The sequence below is a fragment of the Trichomonascus vanleenenianus genome (assembly GCF_965637985.1).
Source record: "Trichomonascus vanleenenianus strain CLIB 3782 genome assembly, contig: TRVA0_042S, whole genome shotgun sequence".
In the NCBI taxonomy this organism is placed as follows: domain Eukaryota; kingdom Fungi; phylum Ascomycota; class Dipodascomycetes; order Dipodascales; family Trichomonascaceae; genus Blastobotrys; species Blastobotrys vanleenenianus.
Window position 1 is genome coordinate 40,696 of NW_027481845.1, and position 26,134 is coordinate 66,829.

The 26,134-nt window shown below is 51.1% G+C and overlaps 11 protein-coding genes across 11 annotated transcripts; 7 read left to right on the forward strand and 4 right to left on the reverse strand.

Moving 5' to 3' along the window:
- Positions 1-36: 36 nt before the first annotated feature.
- On the reverse strand, positions 37-855 carry SOL1 (6-phosphogluconolactonase; the record flags this gene model as incomplete). Its single annotated transcript, XM_076686693.1, has 1 exon — positions 37-855. One exon carries the CDS (start codon positions 853-855, stop codon positions 37-39), a length of 819 nt encoding a protein of 272 aa, XP_076539055.1.
- A 1,168-nt stretch (positions 856-2,023) lies between these two features.
- On the forward strand, positions 2,024-5,338 carry HUL4 (putative E3 ubiquitin-protein ligase HUL4; the record flags this gene model as incomplete). The annotated part of the gene is made up of 3 exons (XM_076686694.1): positions 2,024-2,245; positions 2,372-2,438; positions 2,697-5,338. 3 exons carry the CDS (start codon positions 2,024-2,026, stop codon positions 5,336-5,338), a joined length of 2,931 nt encoding a protein of 976 aa, XP_076539056.1.
- A 238-nt stretch (positions 5,339-5,576) lies between these two features.
- TRVA0_042S00540 (uncharacterized protein) lies at positions 5,577-7,040 on the reverse strand (the record flags this gene model as incomplete). The annotated part of the gene is made up of 1 exon (XM_076686695.1): positions 5,577-7,040. The coding sequence occupies one exon, from the start codon at positions 7,038-7,040 to the stop codon at positions 5,577-5,579; it is 1,464 nt and encodes a 487-aa protein (XP_076539057.1).
- A 766-nt stretch (positions 7,041-7,806) lies between these two features.
- Positions 7,807-8,880, forward strand: TRVA0_042S00562 (proteasome inhibitor PI31 family protein; the record flags this gene model as incomplete). Its single annotated transcript, XM_076686696.1, has 1 exon — positions 7,807-8,880. The coding sequence occupies one exon, from the start codon at positions 7,807-7,809 to the stop codon at positions 8,878-8,880; it is 1,074 nt and encodes a 357-aa protein (XP_076539058.1).
- Positions 8,881-9,973: 1,093 nt separating this feature from the next.
- Positions 9,974-11,539, forward strand: TRVA0_042S00584 (uncharacterized protein; the record flags this gene model as incomplete). Its single annotated transcript, XM_076686697.1, has 1 exon — positions 9,974-11,539. One exon carries the CDS (start codon positions 9,974-9,976, stop codon positions 11,537-11,539), a length of 1,566 nt encoding a protein of 521 aa, XP_076539059.1.
- A 167-nt stretch (positions 11,540-11,706) lies between these two features.
- On the reverse strand, positions 11,707-13,398 carry TRVA0_042S00606 (uncharacterized protein; the record flags this gene model as incomplete). Its single annotated transcript, XM_076686698.1, has 1 exon — positions 11,707-13,398. The coding sequence occupies one exon, from the start codon at positions 13,396-13,398 to the stop codon at positions 11,707-11,709; it is 1,692 nt and encodes a 563-aa protein (XP_076539060.1).
- Positions 13,399-14,110: 712 nt separating this feature from the next.
- On the forward strand, positions 14,111-14,505 carry TRVA0_042S00628 (uncharacterized protein; the record flags this gene model as incomplete). Its single annotated transcript, XM_076686699.1, has 3 exons — positions 14,111-14,137; positions 14,186-14,400; positions 14,445-14,505. 3 exons carry the CDS (start codon positions 14,111-14,113, stop codon positions 14,503-14,505), a joined length of 303 nt encoding a protein of 100 aa, XP_076539061.1.
- Positions 14,506-14,708: 203 nt separating this feature from the next.
- On the forward strand, positions 14,709-15,449 carry TRVA0_042S00650 (uncharacterized protein; the record flags this gene model as incomplete). Its single annotated transcript, XM_076686700.1, has 1 exon — positions 14,709-15,449. One exon carries the CDS (start codon positions 14,709-14,711, stop codon positions 15,447-15,449), a length of 741 nt encoding a protein of 246 aa, XP_076539062.1.
- An 842-nt stretch (positions 15,450-16,291) lies between these two features.
- Positions 16,292-16,990, forward strand: TRVA0_042S00672 (uncharacterized protein; the record flags this gene model as incomplete). The annotated part of the gene is made up of 1 exon (XM_076686701.1): positions 16,292-16,990. One exon carries the CDS (start codon positions 16,292-16,294, stop codon positions 16,988-16,990), a length of 699 nt encoding a protein of 232 aa, XP_076539063.1.
- A 1,150-nt stretch (positions 16,991-18,140) lies between these two features.
- Positions 18,141-23,806, forward strand: DNF1 (phospholipid-transporting ATPase Dnf1p; the record flags this gene model as incomplete). Its single annotated transcript, XM_076686702.1, has 3 exons — positions 18,141-18,157; positions 18,273-19,754; positions 19,811-23,806. The coding sequence occupies exons 2-3, from the start codon at positions 18,705-18,707 to the stop codon at positions 23,804-23,806; spliced, it is 5,046 nt and encodes a 1,681-aa protein (XP_076539064.1). The 5' UTR covers positions 18,141-18,157; positions 18,273-18,704.
- A 623-nt stretch (positions 23,807-24,429) lies between these two features.
- TRVA0_042S00716 (uncharacterized protein) lies at positions 24,430-25,572 on the reverse strand (the record flags this gene model as incomplete). The annotated part of the gene is made up of 1 exon (XM_076686703.1): positions 24,430-25,572. The coding sequence occupies one exon, from the start codon at positions 25,570-25,572 to the stop codon at positions 24,430-24,432; it is 1,143 nt and encodes a 380-aa protein (XP_076539065.1).
- Positions 25,573-26,134: the final 562 nt, after the last annotated feature.

The window sequence follows — 26,134 nt, forward strand, 5'->3', positions numbered from 1 at the left end:
GAAAATAAAAACCGAAAAAAAGAGCAGCGAAAAAGTCTACTTGGTGGCCTGCATTTTGTATTCCTTTTTAGTGACGAAGACGCCGGTCAATGCCTCGTCGTCGACGAACCAGGAGACTTTACCCGCGGCGGCCTCGTTGACGAGACTGGAGGGGAGACCCTTTTCGGGGCGCTCCATGATGGTTTTTACGACAGGAGCCTTAGTGGAGCCCTCGACGACAAACGTGACGCGGTGGGAGTGACATATGACGGGTAGCGTCAGCGTGATACGCCGGGCTGGAGGCTTGGGAGCGTCTTCTATAGGGGCGACCCAGGCGAGGTTTTCACGCAGCAGGGCATGGTTGGGGAAGAGGCTGCAGGTATGGCCGTCGGGGGCACAACCCAGCAGAAGCAGGTCGAACATGGGCAGCTTGACCGAGTCCTTTGCGGCGAAGCCTCTAATGAGCGTCTTTTCGTATGCGTCGGCCGCCTCCTGGGCGTCGTCGATGAGGGACTCGTCGACGTGGAACACGCGCGGCTGCGGCTGGTCTTTGGGTATCCGGTCGAGCAGGTCGCGCTTGACGAGGCCGTAGTTGGACGCCGGGTCGTCGAATGGCACCAACCGCTCGTCGGCGAAGTATATGTCCCATTTGTCCCATTGGATGTCGTTACGAGCTAGCAGGCCCTCATTGAGCACTGAGATGAGCGACCCACCGGAGAGTCCGATCTTGAACCGCTTCGTCTTGGTATGGGGCGACGACGATTTGCTCGGGGTTTGAAGTGCTGCATTCTGCGCCGCCACGACGTGGTCTGCCACAGCGGCCGCTACGCCAGAGAATTCCGGGAACGCATACACCGCTGGAACTGTCGTAGTCATCCTTTACTCTCTCCGACTACTACTATACGCTTTTGGTGATTCTCTCTCTCTCTCTCTTTTCGTGTGTCTGTTCCTATTGGGGGTCCTTCCGTCAATTGCTCGTCTGTTAATAAGCGGTTGTTTCCTATCGTTCCCGAACGGAAGTCTTCTACGAATTGATAACTTGTGCTTCTTCGTTTATGGGACGGGCGGGCTGTTCTTTTGCTTTCGCTCTGCAGCCACCGTGGACGGATGACCTTCCCAATCTGGGAGCAGCCACGGTCACGTGAACATCATGCGGCTCAGTGCGGCGCAACCCTCGCCAAAACCCTTTTCCACTGTTTTCTCCCCCTTTCTATAAAACGGTGCCTTTTTTCCACTGGGATCCACGGTGGACGATACGGGGTGGTAATTTGGCGAGCGCTTGGTAGCTCGGTAGTGGTTTTTACTGGGGGCCAGCCCCCAGACCCCCGTAGCTCCGCTGCGCGGAGAATCATCCCTGCCAAGAAACACTGCCGAGAAAGAGCTTGTCTTTATGTACAAACAAGATAAGAACAATTGGAAATCTGGCTAGACTACACAACAAAATTATAACCAGCAGACTAATGGCTTTTTAATAAATATTTTATTAACTAGGTACGATTATAATACGGGTAATATACTACAGGTATCTATAGCAGAGTAGCCGAGGGGGGTGATGGTGGTGGGGCAATCGTGTCACATGGGCGTAGAACACGGCACGGTGGGCACCTTGTTTGGGGGGATGGCGGAGTAACAGGGGCGCCGCAAGGCTGCGTGAGCCATGCAAGGCCATGCCCTTTGAATATTGTCGTATGTGATCGGAGATCATTTCTTACCAACCACAATTGAAGTGCCGTTTTCTTTCCTCCTTCACTCGAATCTTTCTTGATTTGAAGGCTTGCTAGAGTTCCGAATTGGAAAAGGTTATTTTGGGAGAGGTTTCTGAGTTTTGTGCGAGCTTGTCAAGCTACATTTACAAGGTTCAGTGTACGACCACCCAGCTGGTAAGCGCTCCTTTTACTAACAGATATATATTTTTGGTCAAGTGAGAAGCGGTGTGATTGTTCAGTCTTTCTTTCTTCCATCTTCTCTCCCTCTCATCCCAATTGTATACAACCCAATTGTCCAACCCAATTGATCTCTCACAGTTGATAAGAGAGCCTGTTATATGCCTTCGTGGTCTTTTTTCAGAAGAAAGAGCGATTCTGGTGCTGCCTCAACTGGCGGCTCGCCGCCTAAGCACAAGCGAAATGCCTCGCTCAACGTCTCCACCATGTCCTCCATGGGGGACATCCTCAAGAGTGTCTCCCAGGCAAATGCAGAGGAGAAGGCCGGTGGGGGGATCAGTCCCACCAACACCACTACACAGTCATCCCGCAAGGAAAAGCTGGTAAGTTTGGCCCTTTTTTTACCACATAATGGCAACACAAACCCACAACAGTGGTCCTTCAACAGTGGTGGTTGCTATATTTACTCCCTGGTTAGCGTTACTGGTACTAACATAATTACGTGGTAGGTGTTCCAAAAGTGCATTTGTTGTGGCACACGGCTCCAGGTGCCAGACGGTCTGCCGTACTTCAAGTGTACGTATATCCATTCCTCCGACACCCCCAAAGAAAATGCGAACAAAACGACAGAGAATGAAAGCCTTGTTTGTGTTATCACGCAAAGCCAAGCTTTAATTAGTCGTATGCATGGTTTTGATGCGGGTTTGTGTTTATATCGTGCCACTAGGCACGCGGTGTGGCACATGCATTGCATGCTCCCACCTTACGGGTGTCTCTCATCTTCGCGGCCGACCCCACCACATGATGCATGATAAAGTACTAACCATAGTGTAGGCTCCATTTGCGATACATTCCACGACGCTAACCCAGCGCCGGTGGAGGGCACCCCGATAAGTGTCGAGGCAGCCGCTCAGGCAATTGAATACGACTGGGACCGACTGCGGCGTAGGTTTAGCGTAGACTCTGACGTGCTCGCCGCGTGCACTAGCGGCAGCAGCAGCGATGATTACGGCGAATCAGGTGGTTGTGGTGCATCTAGGCCGCAGATAAGCCAACCCGAGGCTCCGCCGGAGTTTAGGAACCTTGAAGCTTTGATTAGAGACTCGTTTGGGTCTGTAGAAGCGCTCAATGCGTCGTTCCGCGATGGCGGCGGCCGCCTCAGCTACTCGCGACCGCCAATTGACTTGGCTCAGGTCGACGAGTTCTACAAAATGATTGTGGGGCTCCCATCCGAAGGCCCCATGCACTGCATCGTGCACACGAGTCTGGGGCTCGTTAAGCGTCTGCGGCACAGTCTGTCCACCGCCAACGACGTGTGCTTCCTCCTCGTTATACTCGAAAACCCCATCTTTTATGACTACTCGCTGTTCTCTGCTGAGCCGTCTAAATCGGCCCCCAAAAAGAAGTTTGCGTCGCTGAGACCATACTTATTGGAACTCTTTGAGCGCACCGTGGCGGTATTGTCACACTCGCCCAAGAAAGCGCGGCATTATTTGCTCAATTGGATGTCGCGGTACCCAACCGCCAAGTTCCTGCCCAAAGTCGAGCTGTTAAACGCCTACATTGCCCACCGGCTAACCCTCCACTATAACCGACGCAACAAAGTAACCGGCTCCTCGCTCCAGGCCCCCATTCACCACCTACGGAACCGGCACCGAAACCACCACCACCACCATCACCACCACTCACGGGGCGGAGTGCATCACCAATACAGCGGCGCCAGCAGCAGTTCGAGTACTAACAATAACAGCCAGAGCAGCCTGCCTCGCTACTCGGCCGACACAAATAGCCATGTCAGCAAACATGCCAGAACCTCATCCGAGCCGGTATCGTTCAATACGCCTTCTGCACCTACCGTATCCTCGTCGTCGTCCTCTTTCCCGTTCAACTTCCGTAGCGCTCGCCCGCGGCGAAGGAAGAACTCTGTGTCGGGCCAAATTCGAACCGACCTTTACCGCGACGACTGGCGAATTGCCGTTTTCCTGCGCGTGCTGGCCGTATTCTTCAACGCCAACACGGTCAATTCGCGCAACAAGATACCCATTTCGACGTTCTACAACACCATGGTAGATTTTACCGACATCTTTTCGGACTTTGACGAGTGGCAGCGCCTAGGCGTGCCGACTTCGTCGCTCTCGTCCCACCATATCCACCAATCTAACCGTGATATTCTTCTTCATAACAGTAGCTCTACTACCAGCCCGCTGCATGGGTTTGACGGGTTCGACTTTAGCATTAACCTGGCCCCGAAAGTGGCGTTTTGCCAGTACCCGTTTATGCTGTCCATGGGCTCCAAGACTCAAATCCTCGAGCACGATGCCCGGCGCCAGATGGAATGCAAAGCACAGGAGGCGTTCTTTGGCTCGCTCGACCTCAAGTGCCCGCTCAGCCCGTACCTCTACATCCGCGTAAACCGCGAAACCATCCTCCAGGACTCGTTTGAAGCGTTTGAGACGCACGAAAATGACCTCAAGAAGTCTCTGCGTATCGAGTTCATTGGCGAGCCCGGTGTCGACGCAGGAGGGCTTCGAAAGGAGTGGTTTCTGCTGCTTCTGCGGGATTTGTTCAACCCTACCACTGGAATCTTCACCGAAGAAGAAGAGTCGCGTTACTGCTGGTTCGACGCAGGCACCGAGCACCCGTTAAAGTACTACAAACTCACTGGCGTCGCGATCGGCCTAGCGCTCTACAACTCGACCATTCTCGACGTTAACTTCCCGCCAGTCATGTTCAAAAAACTGCTCAGCTGCCCCTACACCCTTGACGACTTTGCCGAATTTAAGCCCTCTTATGGCAAGAGCCTCAAACTGATGCTCGACTACCAAGGCGACGACTTTGAGGAGGTGTTTGGCATCAACTTCTGCGTGACAGTACAAAAGAGAATCAACGGTGAGCTCGTCACTGTCGAAGAACCGCTCATGCCGGGCGGCGAAGAGATTGCAGTTACTAAGCAGAACCGCAGCGAGTACGTCAAACGTGTCATGGGCTACCATCTCGACGTATCTATTAGACGAGAGTTTGAGGCCTTCAAGCAGGGATTTTACAACGTTGCCGGAGGCAATGCGCTCTCTCTTTTCAGTCCAGACGAAATTGAGCTGCTCGTGCGAGGCAGTCCGGATGCCATTGACGTTGATGCGCTGCGATCCGTCACCAAATACCAACATTGGGGCCCCAAAGGCGAGGCCACTGCCAAGAGCAGCCTGGTGGTAAACTGGTTCTGGCAGTACTTTAAGAACTTGTCCCCAGAGGATCAGCGAAAACTGCTCATATTTGTCACGGGATCCGACCGAATCCCTGCTACCGGAATTGCCAACATGTCGTTCCGAATTTCCAAGATTGGCGAGGACTGCGACCGCCTGCCTACTTCCCACACTTGCTTCAACCAGCTCTGTTTGTATGAGTATTCCACCAAACAGAAGCTTGAAGAGAAACTAACTAGAGCCATTTATGAGAGCCAAGGGTTTGGCATCAAATAGTACCTTCCTAGGTAATTTTATCTTATTTTATACCCTTCGATCCACCCAGATTGGGCTTCAATTGACTTGGGGGCCAGCCCCCAAACCCCCGTAGCTCCGCTTCGCGGAGGTCGTTCTAGAGCTATCCGTCAAAGCATATTATATTATTAAACATTTAGAAGTGGCTCACATCTAAGAAATTAAAATATCTATCAACACTGTTCTTAACTGTCGCATCTCACGCCCAAACCTTGAGAAGTTACATACGCTTGAGCTTCATGGTCAGAATCCCGGCTATTGCAGCGGTAATAGCGCCCACTTGTAACGTACGCGCAATTGCTGTGCCACCATCTCCCTCGTTAGGCTTTTCCGGCAGAGAGGCATCAGCCTCATCAGTAATAGCCGAAAATATCAAAAAAGACATGCAAGTAGAGACAAACTGAGGCAACGTAATGGCGACATTATGAATGCCCAAGTAAACGCCTGACTGCTCCCCCGTAGTATTATCTGCGGGATGGGTAAATGCAGCCTCCGGAGCAACGGTGATTCTCTCGCCCAGCTCAATGTCTTCTTCCTGTGGTACGTGGGAGTACATGTCGGAAGGTAACGGTTGAGGAGGCAGCTTGAGGATCTCTGTTCCGAGCAGTGCAAACGGAGCCCACGTCGTAATGGCCCATGAGAACCCACATACCGATACAAGCAAAGTCGCCTTGGCCGTCGAAGTGACGTAGTATGACAGGAAAACCATGGTGGCATAGACAAAGTGCGATATCGTCCATAGATCGACCAAGTTGATGAAACGAGACTTAGTAGCGCGGAGGAATTCCGGGAGGGCAAGAGAACAGAGCAAAGTGACCAAGGAGAAACACATTAATGACCTGGATCCTATCCTGGCAAGCTCACCGACCAGTTCTGAGTGAGAAGTAACGGCCATTGCCCCAGCATCGTACTTAATGTAGACTTCGCTCACCCAAGTAGAAGAGTAGAACAGGAAAGTAAACCACCCATACCACGCAAACAATTGCACCCTGAGGATTTGTTTTATCCGAGGTGGCAGAGACTTGACGTTTTTGATCAGAGTCGTAAAGATATCGGACACCTGATGGATTACCGAGGACGGCAACTGGTGATTTGGACGGGACTTCGTCAATACTCGCTCCTCTACAGAGAAGCAGGTTATAAGGACGCATCCCACGAGGGCAAAGCTAGCCACGACTACGAGAGACTTGAGCTGAGTGTCGCCTAAAAAGCCATTGAACAGTTCAACAAGGTCGAGGTATCCTGTAAAGTATCCCAGGAGATGTCCAACTGCAATCATGCGGCCTGCCCAGCCATTGCCATGCTCCTGCTTATCGGGAGGCAGGACGTCGACAATCAGGGCTCGGCAGCACGCCTGGACGGCATTAACGGCAAAATCGGTAACAAACACCGATACGACGGCCAAAAATATCGTCAGCAGTTGAACTGTCCCTTCGGACAGAATGGATCCAAAGATACCGCCAATCTCCTTGCTCCACGCAAGTGTACAGAGGCCCATCGATACCAACAGGGATCCTCCCAGCATGAACGGCCGCCGTCTACCGTACTTTGACTGGCAATTGTCCGACAGTACGCCGACTACGGGCTGCATAATAAGCCCTGACAGAGGCCCTGCGACCCACACGAACGACAGAGCGCTTTTGCTCATCCCCAGAGCCAGCAGGAACACGTTGACGTAGGACATTTCGACTCCCCACGTGAACTGTAGCCCTGCAGCTGATATCGTCAAGAGGAACATGCGCACAAACTCAGAGCTGCCGCGGATATTCGCAGACCCTGTCCATTGGTTGCCATTAACCATCATAGCTGGCCGCTTTTCATGTACCAGTAGTATCTATCTCAGAAACATAGAAGGGTCTCCTACCGTCGTAGCGTTAGGCATACAAGGGTTGCATAATCGCTATCATGATTAACTAGTTAACTTGATAAATTAAGTTTATGCTCATTAGTGATAATTCAGCGTCATTATGCTGCGGCCGGCCTTCAACGAGAGCTCATTGCATTGGTCTAGCTCGAATAACAACGACAAGGCTAAATCAGTTTGCAGCCTATTCTCCGCGTAGCGGAGCCCCAGGGGGGTTTGGGGGGACTGGTCCCCCCATAATAACCTCGCTGCTTCAATTGACCTGGGGGCCAGCCCCCAGACCCCCGTAGCTCCGCTTCGCGGAGGGATTCAATTGACCAGTGAAAAAGCATTCTCCGCGCAGCGGAGACCCAGGGGGGTCTGGGGGGACTGCCCCCCCCCCCCCCCCCCCAGGAAAGCATGTGTACTGTCGCTGAAAGAGCTACGGCGAAGGTGAAGATAACTTACCCGGCAGTTACCCCGGAAAAACTCACAGTTGGGATATTCCGGGGCCACGCGATAAGGGGTTGCCACGGCAAGAACCCCCGGTCACTCTCAGCAAGACGTAGAAACCTGAGAGAAACGGCAGGAAACAAAGCGAAAAGTGATGGAAGCGTGCCATATTTACAAAACGATCAGTTCGAGTCTGGCGAATGACCCAGAGACAGCTACATCTCTGCTTCGGACGCCCCAGGACGCTGTGGCCATTGCAGTGCACGCCTGGGCTCTCCACAGCGGGCTACAGTACGAAGGGTACAACGAGGATACCAGTAAGAGTGTCAGCTTTGGCTTGGAAGAAATCAAGCCATTGGATGCAACGTGGAAGCGTGGTGCGCCCAACTTCTACTCATTCAGGTACACCAAGAACCACCTGCCCGTTGACTTGACTGTCACGAAGAATGCCGGGTTCATGATGGTCAATGGCCTGCTTGGTGGCAAAAACGTGACTGCTAAGGTAGACCCTAACAAGCTGGTGAGTTCGGCGTTCTTCCAGCACCCGGACGGGTCTGAAGAGGTCCATGATGCGTTCCGCGACGAAGCAGCCGTTGAGCAGTTGTGCGACCAGCTGGATAGGGAGGTTTTGGATAAACTCATTCCACAGGCCAAGGATCGGCACGTGACTCCTCCTCCTCCGGGGTTAGCTCGGGGGCTCCAGGAGGAAATGGACACCTACTCGCGGGCCAGTACGCCGAGCAACATGCCGCACTCGCGACCGTTCACGCCCAGCGTTCCTTCGGTGTCGCATATCTCGCCGGACAGCAAGCATGAGCCGCGCATGCCGGGAGGGCCGATTTCGACGGAATTGCCTCCTGGGTTTGAAGACGAGTACGAAGTGTTTGGCAAATTGCGGCATGGGCACAATACTGAGGATATGCGGCGGCCAATGGCGCCGAATTTGGGTCAGAACGACTTGAATCCTCCGGGATTGGGCCCTCATCCACCCATGCAGCCGTATTTGCCGGGCCCGGGCGGACCAGGGGGTAATGGTGGTGGTAATGGCGCTGGACATGGTGGTGGCATGTATATGGGTATGGATGATCCTATTTTCAGGGCCGGTGGGCTCAATAGGCCAGGTGCTTCAGGTGAGGACCATCCTCCTGGCGCTCGATACGACCCTCGACATCCAAATGATTTCCGGGGCGGTGGAGGATTTGGGTCCGGCCCAGGTGGGTTTATTTAATCAAGCAACTTCATTCAGTGCGCTGTGTTTATAGTATTTTATTTATTTCGAGTATATAATTGTTCATTCAAAAGTTATAAAACTCTCCAAGCACTTTTTATACCGCTATGCATTTTCAACTTGCGATTGGCATGAACATCACTGCAGTATGTACGCTATTCTAGCAGCCCAAATGAGCTTGCGCCTTGCTCACTTTAGTATAATTAGGGCATTACATGCTGTATATTATATTTCGTACAACATGTTATGCAGATTATTAGTTGGCTCGGTTTCCTTTTAGTCTGCTCTTGAATTGACTGTCCTTTGTGCTGCATCGGGCTGGAGTTTATGGAAAGCGGTACCGGGTACCTGCTTGGCATTATCTTGAATATTTGTCAATTGGAAACAGTTTATACACGAAAGGTACAACTCAATTGATATGGAAGTGAATATGCAATATGTACATAATCGGCATTGTTTGAAATATTACCATGTGCTTTGTATTTTATGAAATCTTTTGGCCATAACCTCATTAAATATTCTATCGTTATCATCAGATGATATTGGGTAGCGGGTACAATACCAATGTCGTACATGGTCTGAATAAATTCCCAATTTTTGCCCAGGGCGAAGGAGCACAACTGCAATTAAAATACCGTTACTCTCATGTTTCTACTGTATGTATTTTTTTTTATTTATATTACAGTATTACCTACCTGGTAGGTAGTACGTACAGTGTACCGGTAATATGGCAAAATGCCGGTGTGCTTGTACCAACTTTCCAAATAAAACAACATACAAATTATTATATGGCTCAATTCTGCAAAATAGAAATGAGAATACTAATATTTACAATTGTCAGGATATTGAAGAGATTTATTTTGTACCATCCAAAGGTTAAAGCTTAAAAAGAGTACATTTTGGTACCATTATCACAGTTGTAAGGTCGCAATAAATTGCACCTGGCTGACCTGTACTTCCAAATTCATATTCTAATAAATGCAAAAAAATCTCTGAAAATATCTCTAACCAATTCTCCCAGAAATTATTTGAATTCTTGTTGGCACTACAGCTTTTCGCAAAATGTTCCCGATCGATAAGATAAGATGAGGTGATGTACGGCTGTCATGCAGGATTGCGGTCCCAGCAATCTAAAACAAAAGGCACTCGGTGCAGACCTAATCGCATCGCAATCAGAGCAGAAAAGACCATGGATATTGCACAGGAGGCCAATGCGAGCGACAGAAACAGCCAGACCAATAGCGTCCAGCACCAGGAAGCGGCCGCGCCGGTGAGCGAGGAGTCACCATTGCTCCGACATCGGCAGAGCGGTGAGAGAATTGACGAAGACGAGCTTCTGGTCAATTATTCCGAGAATAGAAAAACGGTTCGAAGCTTGAAGTTTGTTTTGTCGGCCTCTATTATGATAGAGCTGATATGGGTCCTGGTACTGATTGCTAATACAGCTGTCGGAGGCATCCTAGACCACGGCAATGTGTTTTTGCAGATAGACTTGGCCCTGCTCGTGATACTCAACTCGTGGGTGACCCTGAGGTTCTTTGAAGTGTGGCCGACAATTGTGGATGTCTTTTTCGCCATTGCTGGGACAGTCTGTGTAGCAGTTGTAGGCCTGCTTGTCGTCCTCGCGCCTAACTTGAGGCGGCGACATGCCAGCACTTGGGTGCTGATGATTGCTTTGTTAGTTCACGCTGTATTCACGGCAATTGCCGCTACGAGCGTACACACCGTGCGTAGGATATTTGTAGCAAACCGGCCCGAAGAGCGCCCGCCCCAGAAATGGTGGATTGTCAGCGAGACCATGGCGTTTTTGCTGCGGATAACCATCACGGCGCTGGCTGTAATCCTCGCCGGGGTCAGCTTCTTTGCTATTTTCAGCTACGAGCTGCCAGAAGGGTCGCTGGTGTCGGTGTCGCACAATCAATTGGTCCATATCTATTGCACCGACTTGAACCCGACTGACAACAATACCGTAACGGTGCTTCTCGAGTCTGAGGATGAAACGCCGTCGGCAGAGTTTGCATACTGGGCAATCGAGGCCAGTAATGGTGACGACGGAACACGAATTGGAAGAGTCTGCTACTGGGATAGGCCGGGTACGGGCCACAGCGATGCTGCCCCTTCACCTCAGTCTGCGGGTACGGTAGCCGATACGCTTACGCAGGTTCTCAACCATTTGGCGTTGTCAGACGGCCAGTTCCTATTAGTGTCCCATGGCAATGGTGGGATATACTCTCGAGTGTTTGCGTCGAGACATCCAAACCAAGTGTCGTCGATTATGCTTATCGACACACCCCACGAGGACTACTATGTAAGCCGGCTCGGCTTTGTTTCGTGCCTCAAGGTCTGGGTCAAAGGGCTGTTCAGGCCGTGGACCAACGGGGCGACTGCGGCTCTCCAGCAGCATTATACCAAGCAGCTGACGAAACAGGAGGTCGTGGCATCAAACGAGATACTGCGGCCCAATACACCAGTCGCAGTAGTCAGCGCGAGCAAGTCATTGCGCAGTAAGCGCTGGAGCGACGGTCAGCGGCTTTTGACCAAGATCAGCCACAACACTGTCGCTTGGGAAATCTTAGACGGTCCGCATGAGCTGTGGAGAGTTCCTTCTGCAAAGGCAAAGCTCCAGTCCATCTTGATTGACTTGAGTGTATATTTTTAACCTTTCGTCACATTTTTTAATCATTCATATCTGCCCCATTTTAGTCTGTAAATACACATAATTCGTTACACCACAAAACAGAATGCTGGTTATACAAGTAGCACCGACTTGCTGCGTCGTAATAAAAAAAAAGAACCTGACTTGAGGCATCGTTATATAAAAGATCGTCACACAAGGACGACCGATTTGCCGCGTTTATTGCGACGTCGCAGCCTTCGGCGATTGGAAAGTAACAATACCCATTCGTAACATGCAATTGAAAGGGCGAATGGCCAGTGAGTCGTTTTAATAACGATAATGCGTACGGCGCGGTATTGGTCATGTGTCAGTAGCAGCCTAAACGGCCGAATGGCTAGGCCGATAAGGTTTAGCGGTGGGTAGAAGTACGTGAGTCTGTCAGTTGCAGTTGAGATGCTTTCTACCACTGTCGACGCGAACAACAGCACATACTCCTCCCTGGCTCTGAGCATCATGACGGAAAACTTATTGGACAGGATCGAAACGAGTACTGTCACCAGCAAGATATTGGTCAGCGTAACGAAAATAAGCATCAGCGATGGTCCAAAAGTCGGAGAAATGATGCTAGAAGCCTCGAACCCGGCATAGGAGGAGCCGAAGAATACACTAATGAGCAACCAGAACATGCGGTTGATGGTGAAGCTGTCTCGTCCCAGGAAACTGAACGTCGTGAAAAATCCCAAATATATAATGAGGATGAGCGACGAGAATTTAATGAATTCTTTGGTCAGCTCTTTAAGGCACGGCAGTAAAGTGCCAAAGTACGGGTATATTGAGAGGAATGAGAAGAGCCGGGGTACGAGCATCAGCGCTTCGAGAGACAGGACATCAAACGACATCTGGGTCAAGTCGCTGCGACCAAGCACCATGCCGGCCACGCGGAGACACAAAAAGGCCAGGTACACCGCGATAATGGTCAGGTCAAAGATGCTCCAGTAGTCAATTGCATAGTGGCCGAGCGAACTGGCCTGGCGCACCTGCATGATTTCATCCACTACAATACCCAAGAACCACACATGTAGGCAAGTTTCCACGAGGGAGCCCTCTACCGGACGGAAAAGGAAGGTATAGAACAGCAGCAGTAAAATCGCGTAATTGAGCATCATGAAGAAAGCCCGATACTGTGGAACTCGTAACCGCACAAACATGTTTCCCAGCCCTCTGTCTTTGTTTATATGGGCGGATTTCTTGGCCAAAGTGTCCATGTCATTCCAATATGCGATGCGCCCGTTCCATATGCGATTGAGGATCGATTCCACTGCGGGAGAACATAAAAATTTGCCCATTCGATGTACCACAGCAATCTCAAGAGCACTAGATCCTTCGTAGTTGTCCAATGCAAACGCTTTCAGCACATCTGACCGGGCTCTGGCCGAAAAGGATGATGAACGAGACGCTAGCGGGGAACTAACACCAATAGCCGGCGGCGGACTAGCCGGTTCAGCCCCACGACATTCATAGGTCAACAGCGCTATTCGAGCCTTGTCTGTGGGCACGCGGTTCATGAACTCAACAGCTATGAGCTCGGCCGCCAGGGCTCTAGTGTTGGATACTCCAATTTGGGCAAACCCGCCATCATAGTCCTCATCCTCGTCATCCTCAATGTCGTTACAGGCTTCAAAGTCGCTTCTAGCAATCAGCAGAGCAGCCACGATGCCCGGGTGGTACTCGGTTTGGTTATTGTGCTCTTTTATCAGCCAGGCCACCAGGGGCTTTATCAGAGGCTGGACAGCGCTTTCTGGATGCGCCGAGTCAACCGTATCCGCTATGCTGAGCTCTATGAGACACACGAGGTGTTCGAAAGGCAGAGAGCCCGGCAGGGACGGTAGTTCCTGGGTCATGAGCCGCCGTCGTTATTGATGCAGCTATCGGTGAATGAATGTCGGTGTGTCGGAGTTGAGGGCCCCTCGCTGATGCCAAGATACCAACCCGCATGCGGCTCGTTATTATTAAACGAGGATCTTGAGTAGATCTACGATATAAAACATGAAACTATTTGCTTAATATAGTTGTAGGAGCTAATCAGGAGGGATTTGGATATAATTTGTCTATCTTAGCGTAACGTTAGTGTTCTGTAGTACCGGTTGTAATCTCCAGCCCCGTCGATCACTTCTGGGGCTCCGGCAAAACTGATGGACCTTGTAGGACCCGTTGGATACATATACTTTGTCCGATTTTCATTAGGTCCCGGCTTCATAGATAATATACTACATAAATGCAGTCCCGGGCCTACTCAATTTTATTCCGGAATAAGCTAATTCAGGCTTTAAGAAACACTTGACATTGTCATGTACGGCTAAAGGAGATAAATACAGGGGGTGCTGAAAAGGCACGATTGAAGAATAATAGAACAGTACACAATCTGAGCAAAAAAAATAGCAAATATTACTGCAATTAGAGGATAAACGAAGCGAATATCGGTCATAGTGCCATGTCCCCCACGAATTAAGGCGTCTGCGATCCGCCGCAGGAAGGGCCCAAAAGGGAAAAATAGGGCCCTTGCTTATCATCACACACAACAACGAGGACGATAATCAAAACCTCGACACAACCATGAGTGCCAACGACTACTACAATCAGGTACGCTTGACATCCCAGGAGTTAGAGAAGATACTAATATGTGTCTAGCAGCAGCAGCAGCAGGACAATCGGGGATACCCACAGCAAGGCTACCCCCAACAGCAGGGCTATCCACAGCAGGGTTACCCTCAGCCAGGCTATCCACAGCAGGGCTACCCTCAGCAGGGCCAGGGCTACCAGCAACAGCCCCAGCCAGTGTATGTCCAGCAACAGCCACAGAAGGAGAGTGGTGGTGGTGGCTGCGGCCAGTGCTGTGCCGGATGGTAAGTGAACTTGAATGAGCGATGAATTGAGCTAACTCCAATAGTCTCGCGGCAATTTGCTTCTGCTGTGCCGCCGAAGAGTGTATGGCATGCTTGGGAATGTGATTTGAGGATAATTGAAATAGTAAAGTAGTCGTGATAGACTGCTACGTAATTGTTGTTAAATGTATTTGTGTATTGGTTATTACATATACTGTACCCAGGTAGTTCAATAAGGTAATAGTGACCGATTGAGAACTTTATCGCTGTGAGTTTGTATATAGCACCGAAAAAGTATAGCCTTAGCACTGTCCCGTCTTTTTGCTACAATGTCGACTAGTAGTAGCTCAGTATTTAGCGAGAGTAGTGATGAGAGAGGATCTGGCTATCCAGAAACATACATGCCGTACAACAGCAATATCCTCAAAGACGTAAAGTCGACCAACGTCCGAACAGACAAGTACAGTCACTCGCTAAGGCGACGCAAGCCAGTTACAAACTCCAAAAAAGTTAGCTACGCGGAGGGAACCGATTTTACCATCAAAAGAGCGCCCAAGTCCCATACCGAAAGGCTAATCGAAGAAGCAAGCTCGGCCTACGCTGGTAACCCCCAGGAATTTGAAGTGGCCTGCAATGAAATCGTTGCAAACTCACCCATGGCAGTTCGCGGCGACAATTCGTCGACAATTCCCTCGAGCAGTGACTGCTACACAGCGTCCAAGTTTACCAAAACATCTCCCTTCCCGCAGCTATGTGACCTCGACCTGAGCCCAGACAAAACCCTGGCAGCCTCGAAGCTCAAGACGAAGCGACACAGCCAACTAGAAGCGCGTGTTACAGAGCTCCAGCGGGATCGGCAAACCTTGGTCGACGCTTATGAAAAGCTGAGCCTGTTGGCTGAGAAAGAGCATGCTCGGCGCATGGCTGCAGAAGCCAAAGCAAGCTCCCTTGGGCTTCGCTACAGAATCGCCAAGGCAAAACTAACTGGTTATCAGGGCCAAATGGACGCACTGATGGCAAAGTTCCAGCAAAGTCTAGATAGTCTGGCTACTTGTCATACCTGTAGGTAATTCAACTACTCCATTGACTACATGTGATTGCTAGGTACAGTCTGCCCTCTCCATTATCCCCGGATTAACACCGGAACCCGGTATACTGGAGGCACAATTGATCTTCGTCAGTACTAGTAACTGAGTGTATTCGAGGGCCAGCCCTCGAGCTCCCGTAGCTGGGGGCCAGCCCCCAGACCCCCATCTCTGGCTATTACAATCAGGCTAGAAGCCAAATCTCCGCGAAGCGGAGCCCCAGGGGGGTCTGGGGGGACTGGTCCCCCCATTAGCACAAGTAGTAGAGTATGTGAGAGTATCTGATTGAATTCATCGGGATTGATATGGGTATGTCTCAACAGCCGCATGCGGCTTGTAGATCGTCGCAACAGCAACATAAAACGTAGTTGAGACACGTATGGAATTGAAAAAAATTGAAAAAAGAATTGGCAAAGGAGAGTGAAGAAAGAATGCGAAGCAGCATCGCAACTCAGCCTGTTTGGTGTTGCCATTCACCGATCACGGACTGCCTCCCTCTGTTCTACGGGTACTCTAAGGAAACAAGAGGATAAACGGACAATGGAATTTAACGCAAAACCCTGTTCCAGGTTATAGCTGGAGGGATAAAATAGTCTTGTCTGTCCGGGGCGGTGGTGCAACTTTACATACATATGAAGCAAGGAACGGCGTTTTGTCCATCAGACGCACATCGCAACAAGAGTACCCACCATAAGTACCAGGAGGATTGCAGTTAGAAAACATCAAGAATAACATCGACAATGCAGGCAATTAATGGATATTACGCACCAGTAGGGGGCACGGTTCGAAGGCTGACTGAAGATGTTGTCATACACTCTGCGCCGTTTATGCGGTTGGGCTGGTCCATTGGAGCGCGGTGCACTGCCGTGAGGATGCCCACTACGCCACCTTCGGTGGCGATCGTGTCGCCAACGCCGTACGGCCCTGAAAGCGAGAAGCTGCTTGAAGAAGCCGGCACCAACAATGTAAAATATATTGTGGCGCTGGATTACATACACCACGCGGGCCTACAGTCATGGAAAAGGCAGTTCCCCAATGCTCAGATTATCGGCATGGAAGGGCTTGCCAAGAAGAAGGCCGATGAAGGCAATGCTGTGGAAGTAATTGAGATTTCGGACGAGGAAGGAAAGAAGGACGACATTACGTCGTTGCCTGCGGAGTTTACTGAGGTATTTGATACGGTGTACATTCCGCAGCATCAGAACAAGGAGTTGGTGCTGTTCCATCGCGCGTCGAAGACGGTCCTTGAGGCCGACTTGGTGACCAATCTCCCAGCGTACGAGCAGTACAACGGGTTTAGAAAGTCTGCTACTGGGTGGCTTAATTACATTACCAAGTATTTCTCGTTCAATTCCAAGGTACACAACGTGCTCGCCAACCAGCTTGTCAGCGCCTCAAAGGCTCGTCGCCAGCTGGAGCACATCCGACGGTGGGACTTTGTGCGGATCGTTCCATGCCACGGCGACATTATTGAGGGCCCAGATACTCCGAAAGCATTTGGCGAGGTATTCCGTTTAGACAGTTAATCATGTAGGTGGGTAACTGCACTGAATCAATTTATCTCGGCACCCGTCATTGAATCGATTTATGTATCTCGAACGGAAGGCTTTTTGGTACAATATTTGACAGTACTAGGTAGTTTATTACACTGGTCATATATTACGCTTATTATTATTGTTATATCATAATCAGGTTCAAGTTGAAAAGCTGTGGGTTGACCCCTGAAAGCATCAGCTACTGCACATCGTCGCGTGCGGCTCGTGCGGCTGTTGGTCATGCATGACCAATCATACATCTCGGGACCGGCATAACCTAGACTTTCCGAGAGACCGTTGCAATCTTTGACCACCGCACGCATTGACTGTTCTCTGCCATGGTGCCGTAGCTTGAACTCGTTCCTTGTAGTTTTTACCCCTTAACCTACTTCAGTATTGCTACAGCACCGCAATACGTATGTCCACAGAGTATGAATCCAGGGGTAGCTGGCTACGGAGAATGAGCGGTACATTACACTACGCTCCAACAATAGCGTTTCCCCCTCCCAGGGAGGCCCACGTAGGAAGAATGTGTAACAATAGTCTAGGCACAGAAGCATTCGACTGCAGTAAATACAAATGCCAGTCAGTCCGCGTAAGCCAGTAACCTCGTACGTACCCACGTTAACAATCGGAATGCCGGGAGGAGGTTTAATTTCACGCACCTATCACACTTACCGCCGGTCCGGTCATTCTAAAGGCGGAACGCGGAAGGGGGGGGGATCGAAAGGAGAAAAAAAAATGTGGCCCCCCCCTGATGGCATATTGAAAGCATTCCATCCCGGGGACCTATAATCCACAATCTAAATTGTTGTACATTGAGCTCGTTGAACTCATCTAGCCGGTAATACCGTAGAATCTATATAAAGTTTTGGCAACTGCGGTGGAGAGACAAGATCCGAACCAGGCAGTGAAAAAAGGTGGGTATCGCTGTGTCAGAAAATCTCATTGCAACGCACTTCCTACAGCTGTAGCAGGTAGGCGCATAAGACCTGTACCCGGCACACCCGTTGTGCCAGTGGCAGTGAGAAAGCTGTACGAAGCGGCAGGAGCCCCGTATTTTTTCATCCATTAATTCCCAAGGTTATCCGGGCCCATTTTATTTTTTTTCTCCTCCTTCATCCCTTCTATTGTATAGTAGGACTTTTTGGCCGACGCGTAAGTATTCCCGAAGGGTGTTTTTCCAGTCCCTGATAGGCGGTCGAGGTTACCAGCTTGTCCGGACTGCAGTAAGAAGCGTTTCGACTAACCCGTGCCCCTTACGTGTTTAAAGTGGACGTGAGAAGTTCCTCTCTCCATACCCTCTCACCTTCGACCGGTTCATACATATATATCCCGGTGATATATACGAGAGACGTATTTACGATCATTACGAATCATTTCGCGTTGGTTGTGTGTCGGATCTTTTTTTTTCTCAGACCCCTTTTGACACATTGTTGATACGCCTAGCCAGTTTCATCTGGCGACCAATTTTAGGTGTGACAGCAGACTAAGGTTTGCTAGAGGGTAAAGTTTTACGCTCCTTGACACACTCATCACCTGGTACGGAAGTATACCTACTCATTGAATGGCTTAGGGCCCTGGCGGCACTCGTTCTTTTATTCCCAGTCATTCGTTTGCATTACCTTACTCAGCCCTTTTGAATTCGTGGCGCTTGGATTATAAAATTCTTGGACGTTTTCGTTGATACCTGTTCTGTTTGACCATGCCATATAGTAACGATTCCACCTCTCCAAGAGAGGAGAGGGCGGCGTCGAATCAATTACGCTCTCCTATTGACAATGCATCAGAAGATTACGACAACTCCTCGCGCAATACGTCACGAGTAGCTTCTCCAACCTCGCCGACATTTGGGGACACCAGACGATTCTCTTCGAATAACCCGTTCAATCCGCTGCCGCCTCCTCCAAGAAAGCGGTCCACCCCACCAAAGACGGAGATTCGGCCAGTCTCGGACGTGCCGGTCGACGATGCGTTTGATTACTCTGGATACGACTTTGATGAAGCCAACCAGCACCAACAACCTAAAAAAAAATTAGACCGCAACTCTATTATTCAGACCCCGATCATCCAGACGATTGAGCATTTTGAGGACGACCATGCTCCGACGGCACACGGACACAATTCCAGCATGGTTTCGTCACCGTCCGGCTCGAACGCATTGTACACCAGGAGTCGTAAGTCATATAACTTAGGGACAGCGAGCCCTAGCCTGCTCTCTCCTACTACGCCTACCCGCCATATTTCCTTTGCCCAGTCCATCACTGAGTCGCCGAAAAGCATTTCGCATTCTCTATCTTCAGGGTCGATTAACCTGTCGCAGAACAGCCACCTTTCTTCTACTAGGCAAGGTCAGCAGCAGCAGGAGGATCTGGAGCAGTTTGAGAATTCGACAATGAAACGACACCGATGGGGCACGCAAAGGCATAAAAAAGGACGCCCCCCACCTGGCCCCAAGCGTTCAAAGACCATTTTTAGACGAAGAACCTCAATGATGTCCCACAAGTCGTCAATTCATGAGCCGAGCGAAGAAGTGGCCGAGGCCGATAATATCAATGCCACCCGGCGCATATTTATCAACACTCCTTTACCAAAAGACATGATTGACCCGGAAACTGGTCTCCCCATTGCAGAGTACCCTCGAAACAAGATTCGAACGACAAAATACACGCCACTATCGTTCATTCCAAAAAACCTCTATTACCAGTTCCAGAATGTCGCGAATATTTATTTCTTATTTATTGTCATTTTGGGCGTAAGTTTACCCGAACTAGCTCTTGATTTTTTTTTGATACTAACTATTTTTTTAAGGCGTTTCCAATTTTTGGCGTACAGAGCGCCGGGTTGGCAGCAGTCCCCATCATCGTCATTGTGGTCATCACGGCATTTAAAGACGCTGTCGAAGATTACCGACGAACGCTGCTTGATCTGGAAGTTAATAATACACCCACGCAAATCCTCGCCCACAGCTACAATTATAACGTGACCGACGAGAATGTATCGCTGTGGCGCCGGTTCAAAAAGGCCAATACGCGTCTTATGATGCGCATCGGCAGAAGCATCAAGAAGCAGCAGCACAAAAAGAAGGTTAAGCAGCAGCAGAAGCGAGGAATCCCAATGGACGAAATCCCGCCGTTTGAGAACCAATTGACTAGATCAACCACTATCCACTCGATTTACTCGGTCAACGAGGATGACTATACCTTTTCTTCCGAGACGACTGTTTACGACGATTCGACTAGCAAGCAGCTGCAAAACCCCTTTGAACCAACGAAGGCCGATAGCACCAGCAGCAATGCCAGCACTGTGGTTGATCGCAACCAGCAGACGCCAGGCACTGCAAAGTTTAGGCGAGACTTCTGGAAATCGGTTCGAGTGGGCGACTTTGTGCGAATCAAGAATAATGACGAGATCCCGGCTGATGTGGTGATCCTCGCCACGTCAGACTCTGACGGCGCTTGCTATGTGGAAACCAAGAATCTCGACGGCGAGACCAACCTCAAGGTTCGTCAGGCTCTCAAATGCGGGGCCGGAATTAAGCACTCGCTCGACTGCGAAAAGGCAAAGTTTTGGATCGAGTCGGAAGCGCCCCACGCCAATCTCTACGCGTACAATGGTGTGGCCAAATGGTACAGTGACGGCGAAGGAAGCGACGAAAAGTCTGAGCCGATTTCAATTAATAACATTTTGCTGCGTGGCTGCTCCCTGCGAAACACTGATTGGGTTATTGGTGTAGTTTTGTTCACCGGTCAGGAGACGAAGATCATGATGAATGCCGGTGTTACGCCGACGAAGCGAAGTCAGATTTCGCGCGAGCTCAATCTCAGTGTCATATCGAACTTTGCCCTGTTGTTCATTCTCTGTTTTGCATCCGGACTCATCAATGGTATCGTTTTTGGCGAGGCCAAGACCTCTATCGACTACTTTGAGTTTGGATCGATCGGGGGTACTCCGGCGCTCAATGGTTTGGTCACTTTTTGGGCAGCAGTCATTCTCTACCAGTCACTTGTCCCCATCTCGCTTTATATTTCCATTGAGATTGTCAAGACCATTCAAGCGTTCTTCATTTACAGCGACTGCTTCATGTACTATGCTCCGATTGACTATCCGTGCACGCCTAAGTCATGGAACATTTCAGACGACTTGGGCCAAATTGAGTACATTTTCTCGGACAAGACAGGCACGCTGACCCAGAACGTCATGGAGTTTAAGAAGTGCACCATCAATGGTGTCGCGTATGGCAAGGCTTACACCGAGGCTCTGGCGGGCCTGCGAAAGCGCGAGGGAGTCGACGTTGAGGCCGAGGGCGAGCAGATGCGTCGCGAAATCAAAAAGGACAAGGCGGCTATGATTCGTGAGCTCCGGTCCATTAATGACAACCCGCAGATGGTTGATGAGGATGTGACGTTTGTTTCGTCGCAATATGCGGGTGACATCCAGGGCCTCAGCGGCCGGGACCAGGAAATCGCCTGCAAGCACTTTATGCTGGCATTAGCACTGTGTCACTCGGTCATTGTCGAGCCGTCGAAGAAGCATCCGGGTCGGATGGAGTTCAAGGCTCAGTCGCCCGACGAGGCAGCGCTGGTCGCTACCGCCAGAGATATGGGCTTTACATTTGTCGAGCGAACTCAAAAGGGTGTGGTTATCAATGTTCAAGGCATTGACCGCGAATTCCAAATTCTCAACACGCTCGAGTTCAATTCAACGCGAAAGCGAATGAGCGCTATTGTCAAGTTCAAGGCTGAGGGCACGGATACCGAAAAAATTTACCTCATCTGCAAGGGTGCCGACAGTATTATTTACTCTCGGCTCAAAGTGGGCGAACAGGAGGAGCTGCGAAAGGAAACGGCGCTTCATCTTGAGCAGTTTGCCCAGGAAGGTTTGCGAACGCTGTGCATTGCGCAGCGCGAGCTGACCGCCGAACAGTACCACAGCTGGAACCAGCAGCATGAGGTCGCGGCGGCCGCCATTACGAACCGAGAGGAGAAGATGGAGGAAGTTGCCGACTCGATTGAGCGAGAACTGACCTTGCTTGGAGGCACCGCCATTGAGGACCGTCTCCAGGAGGGTGTACCGCAGGCCATTTCGCTGCTGGGTGACGCCGGTATTAAGCTCTGGGTACTGACTGGTGATAAGGTGGAGACCGCCATCAACATTGGTTTCTCGTGCAATCTTCTCGACAATGGCATGGAACTTCTGGTTTTGCGGGTCGAAGACGGGTCTAAGGCTTCTACGGAACGACTCATTAGCGAGTACCTGCATAAGTACTTCAATATGACTGGCTCGGATGAGGAGCTAGATTTTGCGCGACAGGATCACTCTCCTCCTTCGCCCCAGTACGCCGTAATTATCGACGGCGATACGCTCAAGCTCGCACTGGACGATAATATCAAGACCAAGCTGCTTCTTTTATGTAAGCAGTGCCGGGCAGTGTTGTGTTGCCGAGTGTCTCCTGCTCAAAAGGCAGCTGTCGTTCGACTCGTGAAGACCACGCTAGGTGTAATGACGCTGTCTATTGGTGACGGTGCCAACGATGTGTCGATGATCCAGGAAGCGGATGTCGGTGTCGGCATTGCCGGTGAAGAGGGACGACAGGCCGTGATGTCGTCGGACTATGCCATTGGCCAGTTCCGATTCCTGACCCGACTTCTGCTTGTTCACGGTCGATGGTCCTACCGGCGGCTTGCTGAAATGATTCCCAATTTCTTCTACAAGAACGTGGTATTTACATTGGCGCTGTTCTGGTACGGCATCTCGTCGAGTTTTGACGGAGCCTATCTGTTTGAGTACACGTACGTCATGTTTTTCAACCTGGCGTTTACCTCGTTACCCGTCATTGCCATGGGCGTGCTGGACCAGGATGTGGACGACCGGTTGTCGCTTGCGGTGCCGCAATTGTACCGGCGCGGAATTCTGCGGCTCGAGTGGACGCAAAAGAAGTTTTGGATCTACATGTTTGACGGCGCATACCAGTCGTTTGTGTCTTTCTTCTTCCCGTATTTCCTGTACTGGCATGGCTCGTTTCAACATCCCGAGGGTCTGCCTATCAACCACCGGTTCTGGATGGGTTTGGCGGTGTGCTCAATTGCCGTCATTTCCTGCAATGTATACGTTTTGTCGAACCAGTACCGGTGGGACTGGATTTCGGTGCTCATTGGGTCCGTTTCGATTTTGCTGGTATACTTCTGGTCGGGCATTTACAGCGCTACTGTATACAGCGGCGAGCTCTACCAGGCGGCATCTGAGATGTTTGGGTCGTGTGTGTACTGGGCCGTTGTCGTTTTGGGCGTCGTAGCATGTCTTTTGCCGCATTACGCGTGGATGGCGATTCAGAGGCTGTGGCTGCCCGAGGACATTGACATTATCCGGGAGCAGATCCACATTGGCGAGTTTGACCACATTCCGCCAGTTTCTGAGAATGGTGACGTCGAAAAGGCCGGCCCCAGCGTTAAGACCAAAGAGTCGAGCTTCGAAGACGAGCTGCAGCTCTTTGACATGCGTGAGACGAGCTATCAGGAGTCGACCTATGACGGTGACAGCATGTATGGCACGAAGCCAGTGGGCAAGGAGTATATCCCACCAATGCCCACTGTGGGTGCAGTCAACGACTCATCAACACGCCAGAAGAAGCAACACAGACAGAGTTTAGACGAGATGCGGCACAGCCTGCGAATGGAACAATTGCCATCACGCCAGAGCCTGGAGGGTGTCCGGACCAGTATGGAGATGCGCGAGTGGCCCACAGCTGAGGTGCTGATGAGAGCGAGTCTCGAGGGCCCCCGGCCCGCTAACCACCAACAATACTAACCTCCCTACCCAGCCTTTACCCCCATTTTGAGAACATAAAAGTAACGACATTTCACGAACATTTAGTGTAAATATACATTTACCCATTTTTTCTTTATTACCTATGAACATTCGAAACACTCCGCTTCACGGAGAGCTAAGCATTCAGTAGATCGGAGGTGTATTCGAGGCCAGCCCTCGAGCTCCCGTAGCTGGGGGCCAGCCCCCAGTCCCCCAGTATGGCTACACCGGTACTAACTGCCATTATGCTTTAAACTCCTGTAACAATCCGTTACAAATACCCTGTCAGAGCTCAACCCTCCGCGAAGCGGAGACCCCAGGGGGGTTTGGGGGGACTGGTCCCCCCATAAATACACCATTGGTTCAATTGACTTGCTCCAATACCCCGTAACTTCACGGAAATCTTGTAACGATGAAGGACGGCTCTAGCGAATGACGTAGCACATGTTACACCTGGTCGGTGTAACAATGCATTGCAGCATGCATCGTATTGGCGAACGCCGCTTCTTAGATCCCGTGGATATACAATGTACAAATATGAAATAATCATGCGAATTGAAGTCATTAGGCAGGGGCATTATACATAAAGGGTATTGAATCAGATTTTTCAGAATACGTGGCGGTTAGAGTCGGGGATGCTGTCGCTTCCAAGCAAAGTACTCGGAAAGCCTCTGCCTGGCATAGGTGGAATAGTCAAAGTCAATCTCGCTAATGGAGCTCTGAATGGCCGACCAAATGCCCCAGTAGAATCCTGGCATACCCCACCATGCGCGGATCTCTGAAATGAGCTGGTCAATGTCATCTGCCTGCGGGGCCACGCCTGTGTTCTTAAAGTATGCAACGGAGGACAGGTAGTGGTAGCACCAGTATCGTAGCACCGGGTTATTCGGCGAAGGGTCTGGGATGAGCTCTGCTACGCAGTCAAAGCCCTGCCACTCCATAAAGTGGTTAGCAATGTCAAACGCCCGTGGCGCTGGCATCGTATACTCGTAATCAATAAACGAAACGAGCTTCGACGGCGTGTACCCTGCCTCCTCCTTAATCTCTACGTCCTCTGGGCTCGGTCGAGCACAAGTCTCGCCCGAAAGCTCGCTCGCCCGGTCCTTGGGCACAATGATGTTGCCGCAAAGCAGGTCGCAGTGGGCCACGACGGTGGGGCCTCCGGCATTGCCAATGGCCTGTCGGATCCACGCCAGCTCGCGTCGCAGCTCCTCACGGCCGGCCGACACAACCCCCTCGGGCATCACCTCGATCCACTTGTCGAGCAGCGTCCACAGGTCGCGCGAGAACGGCTGGTGGGGGCTCAGCCGCAGCAGGTGCGCCTCAATCGATGCGGCGTTCAGTTCGGCATGCCACTGCGCAAGCCGCCCCGCGACACCGCGCATGATCTCCGGGTTCGACAGGTGCGTGTAGTGGACCGAGTCGCCCGGGATGAACCCGTAGATGAGGCCGTTGGCGAACCGCGCGTACAGCTTGGGCGCCAGCCCCAGCGACTGGAGGTGCACGTGAGTCGCGTACTCGCGGTCCCGGTTGATGATGGTCGCCGTGCCCTTGCCGTAGGCGCGGATGAGGAACTGCGCGTCCCCTAGCGTGCCCTTGAGCAGCACGTTGGTGATGCCGCCCTTGAGCGGAGTCAGCGACAGCTGGTGCGGGCCGGTCGGGTCAAACACATCCGCCAGCAGAAACTCCCGCACCCCGTCGTACGTCTCCTCGGTCAGGTCCAGCTGGTACTCGGGCCGCTCTATCACCACTACTGGAGAGTCCATGGTCAGTGTCGAGTCTCAAAAGTTCCACCGTTTCAGCTTTCGGTGGGCTGTGCCCTCATTCTGTGACACCCCCTGTACCGCGGCGGTTCGCGCGCCCCGGGCCCCTGTGAAAAATCTGTGCGGCGTGTGTGCGGCTCACTCCCCTCACCCCCTGAGCCTCCTCCCCGTGTCGCTTTACCAGTCCTCCCCACCTGCGGAGCCCCGTTTCGCGGAGTGCTTCTAAACCTGGTACACTTGGAGTGTGTATTCCAGAGTCTTCTTCGTGGTCCCAGGGCTTGAACGTTCGTTATACTGATCCCCACACCTCCCATGAGTTGCTACTTCCAGTGTCACTAGTCCCCCCAAACCTCCCTGGGGCTCCGCTCCGCGGAGTACTTTTAGCTCCTTTATATACAGGCTGGAATTATATCACAGTCTCCTTGCAATCCCGTGGCTGTGTAATGGGCGTTTGAGGCGCTGTTGGGATGTGACTACAACTTTGTTACGGTGTAACAGGATTCCCTCCCTGTTATGCCACAAGATACATCGGCTGGTGTCATTGGGGGGACCAGTCCCCCCAAAC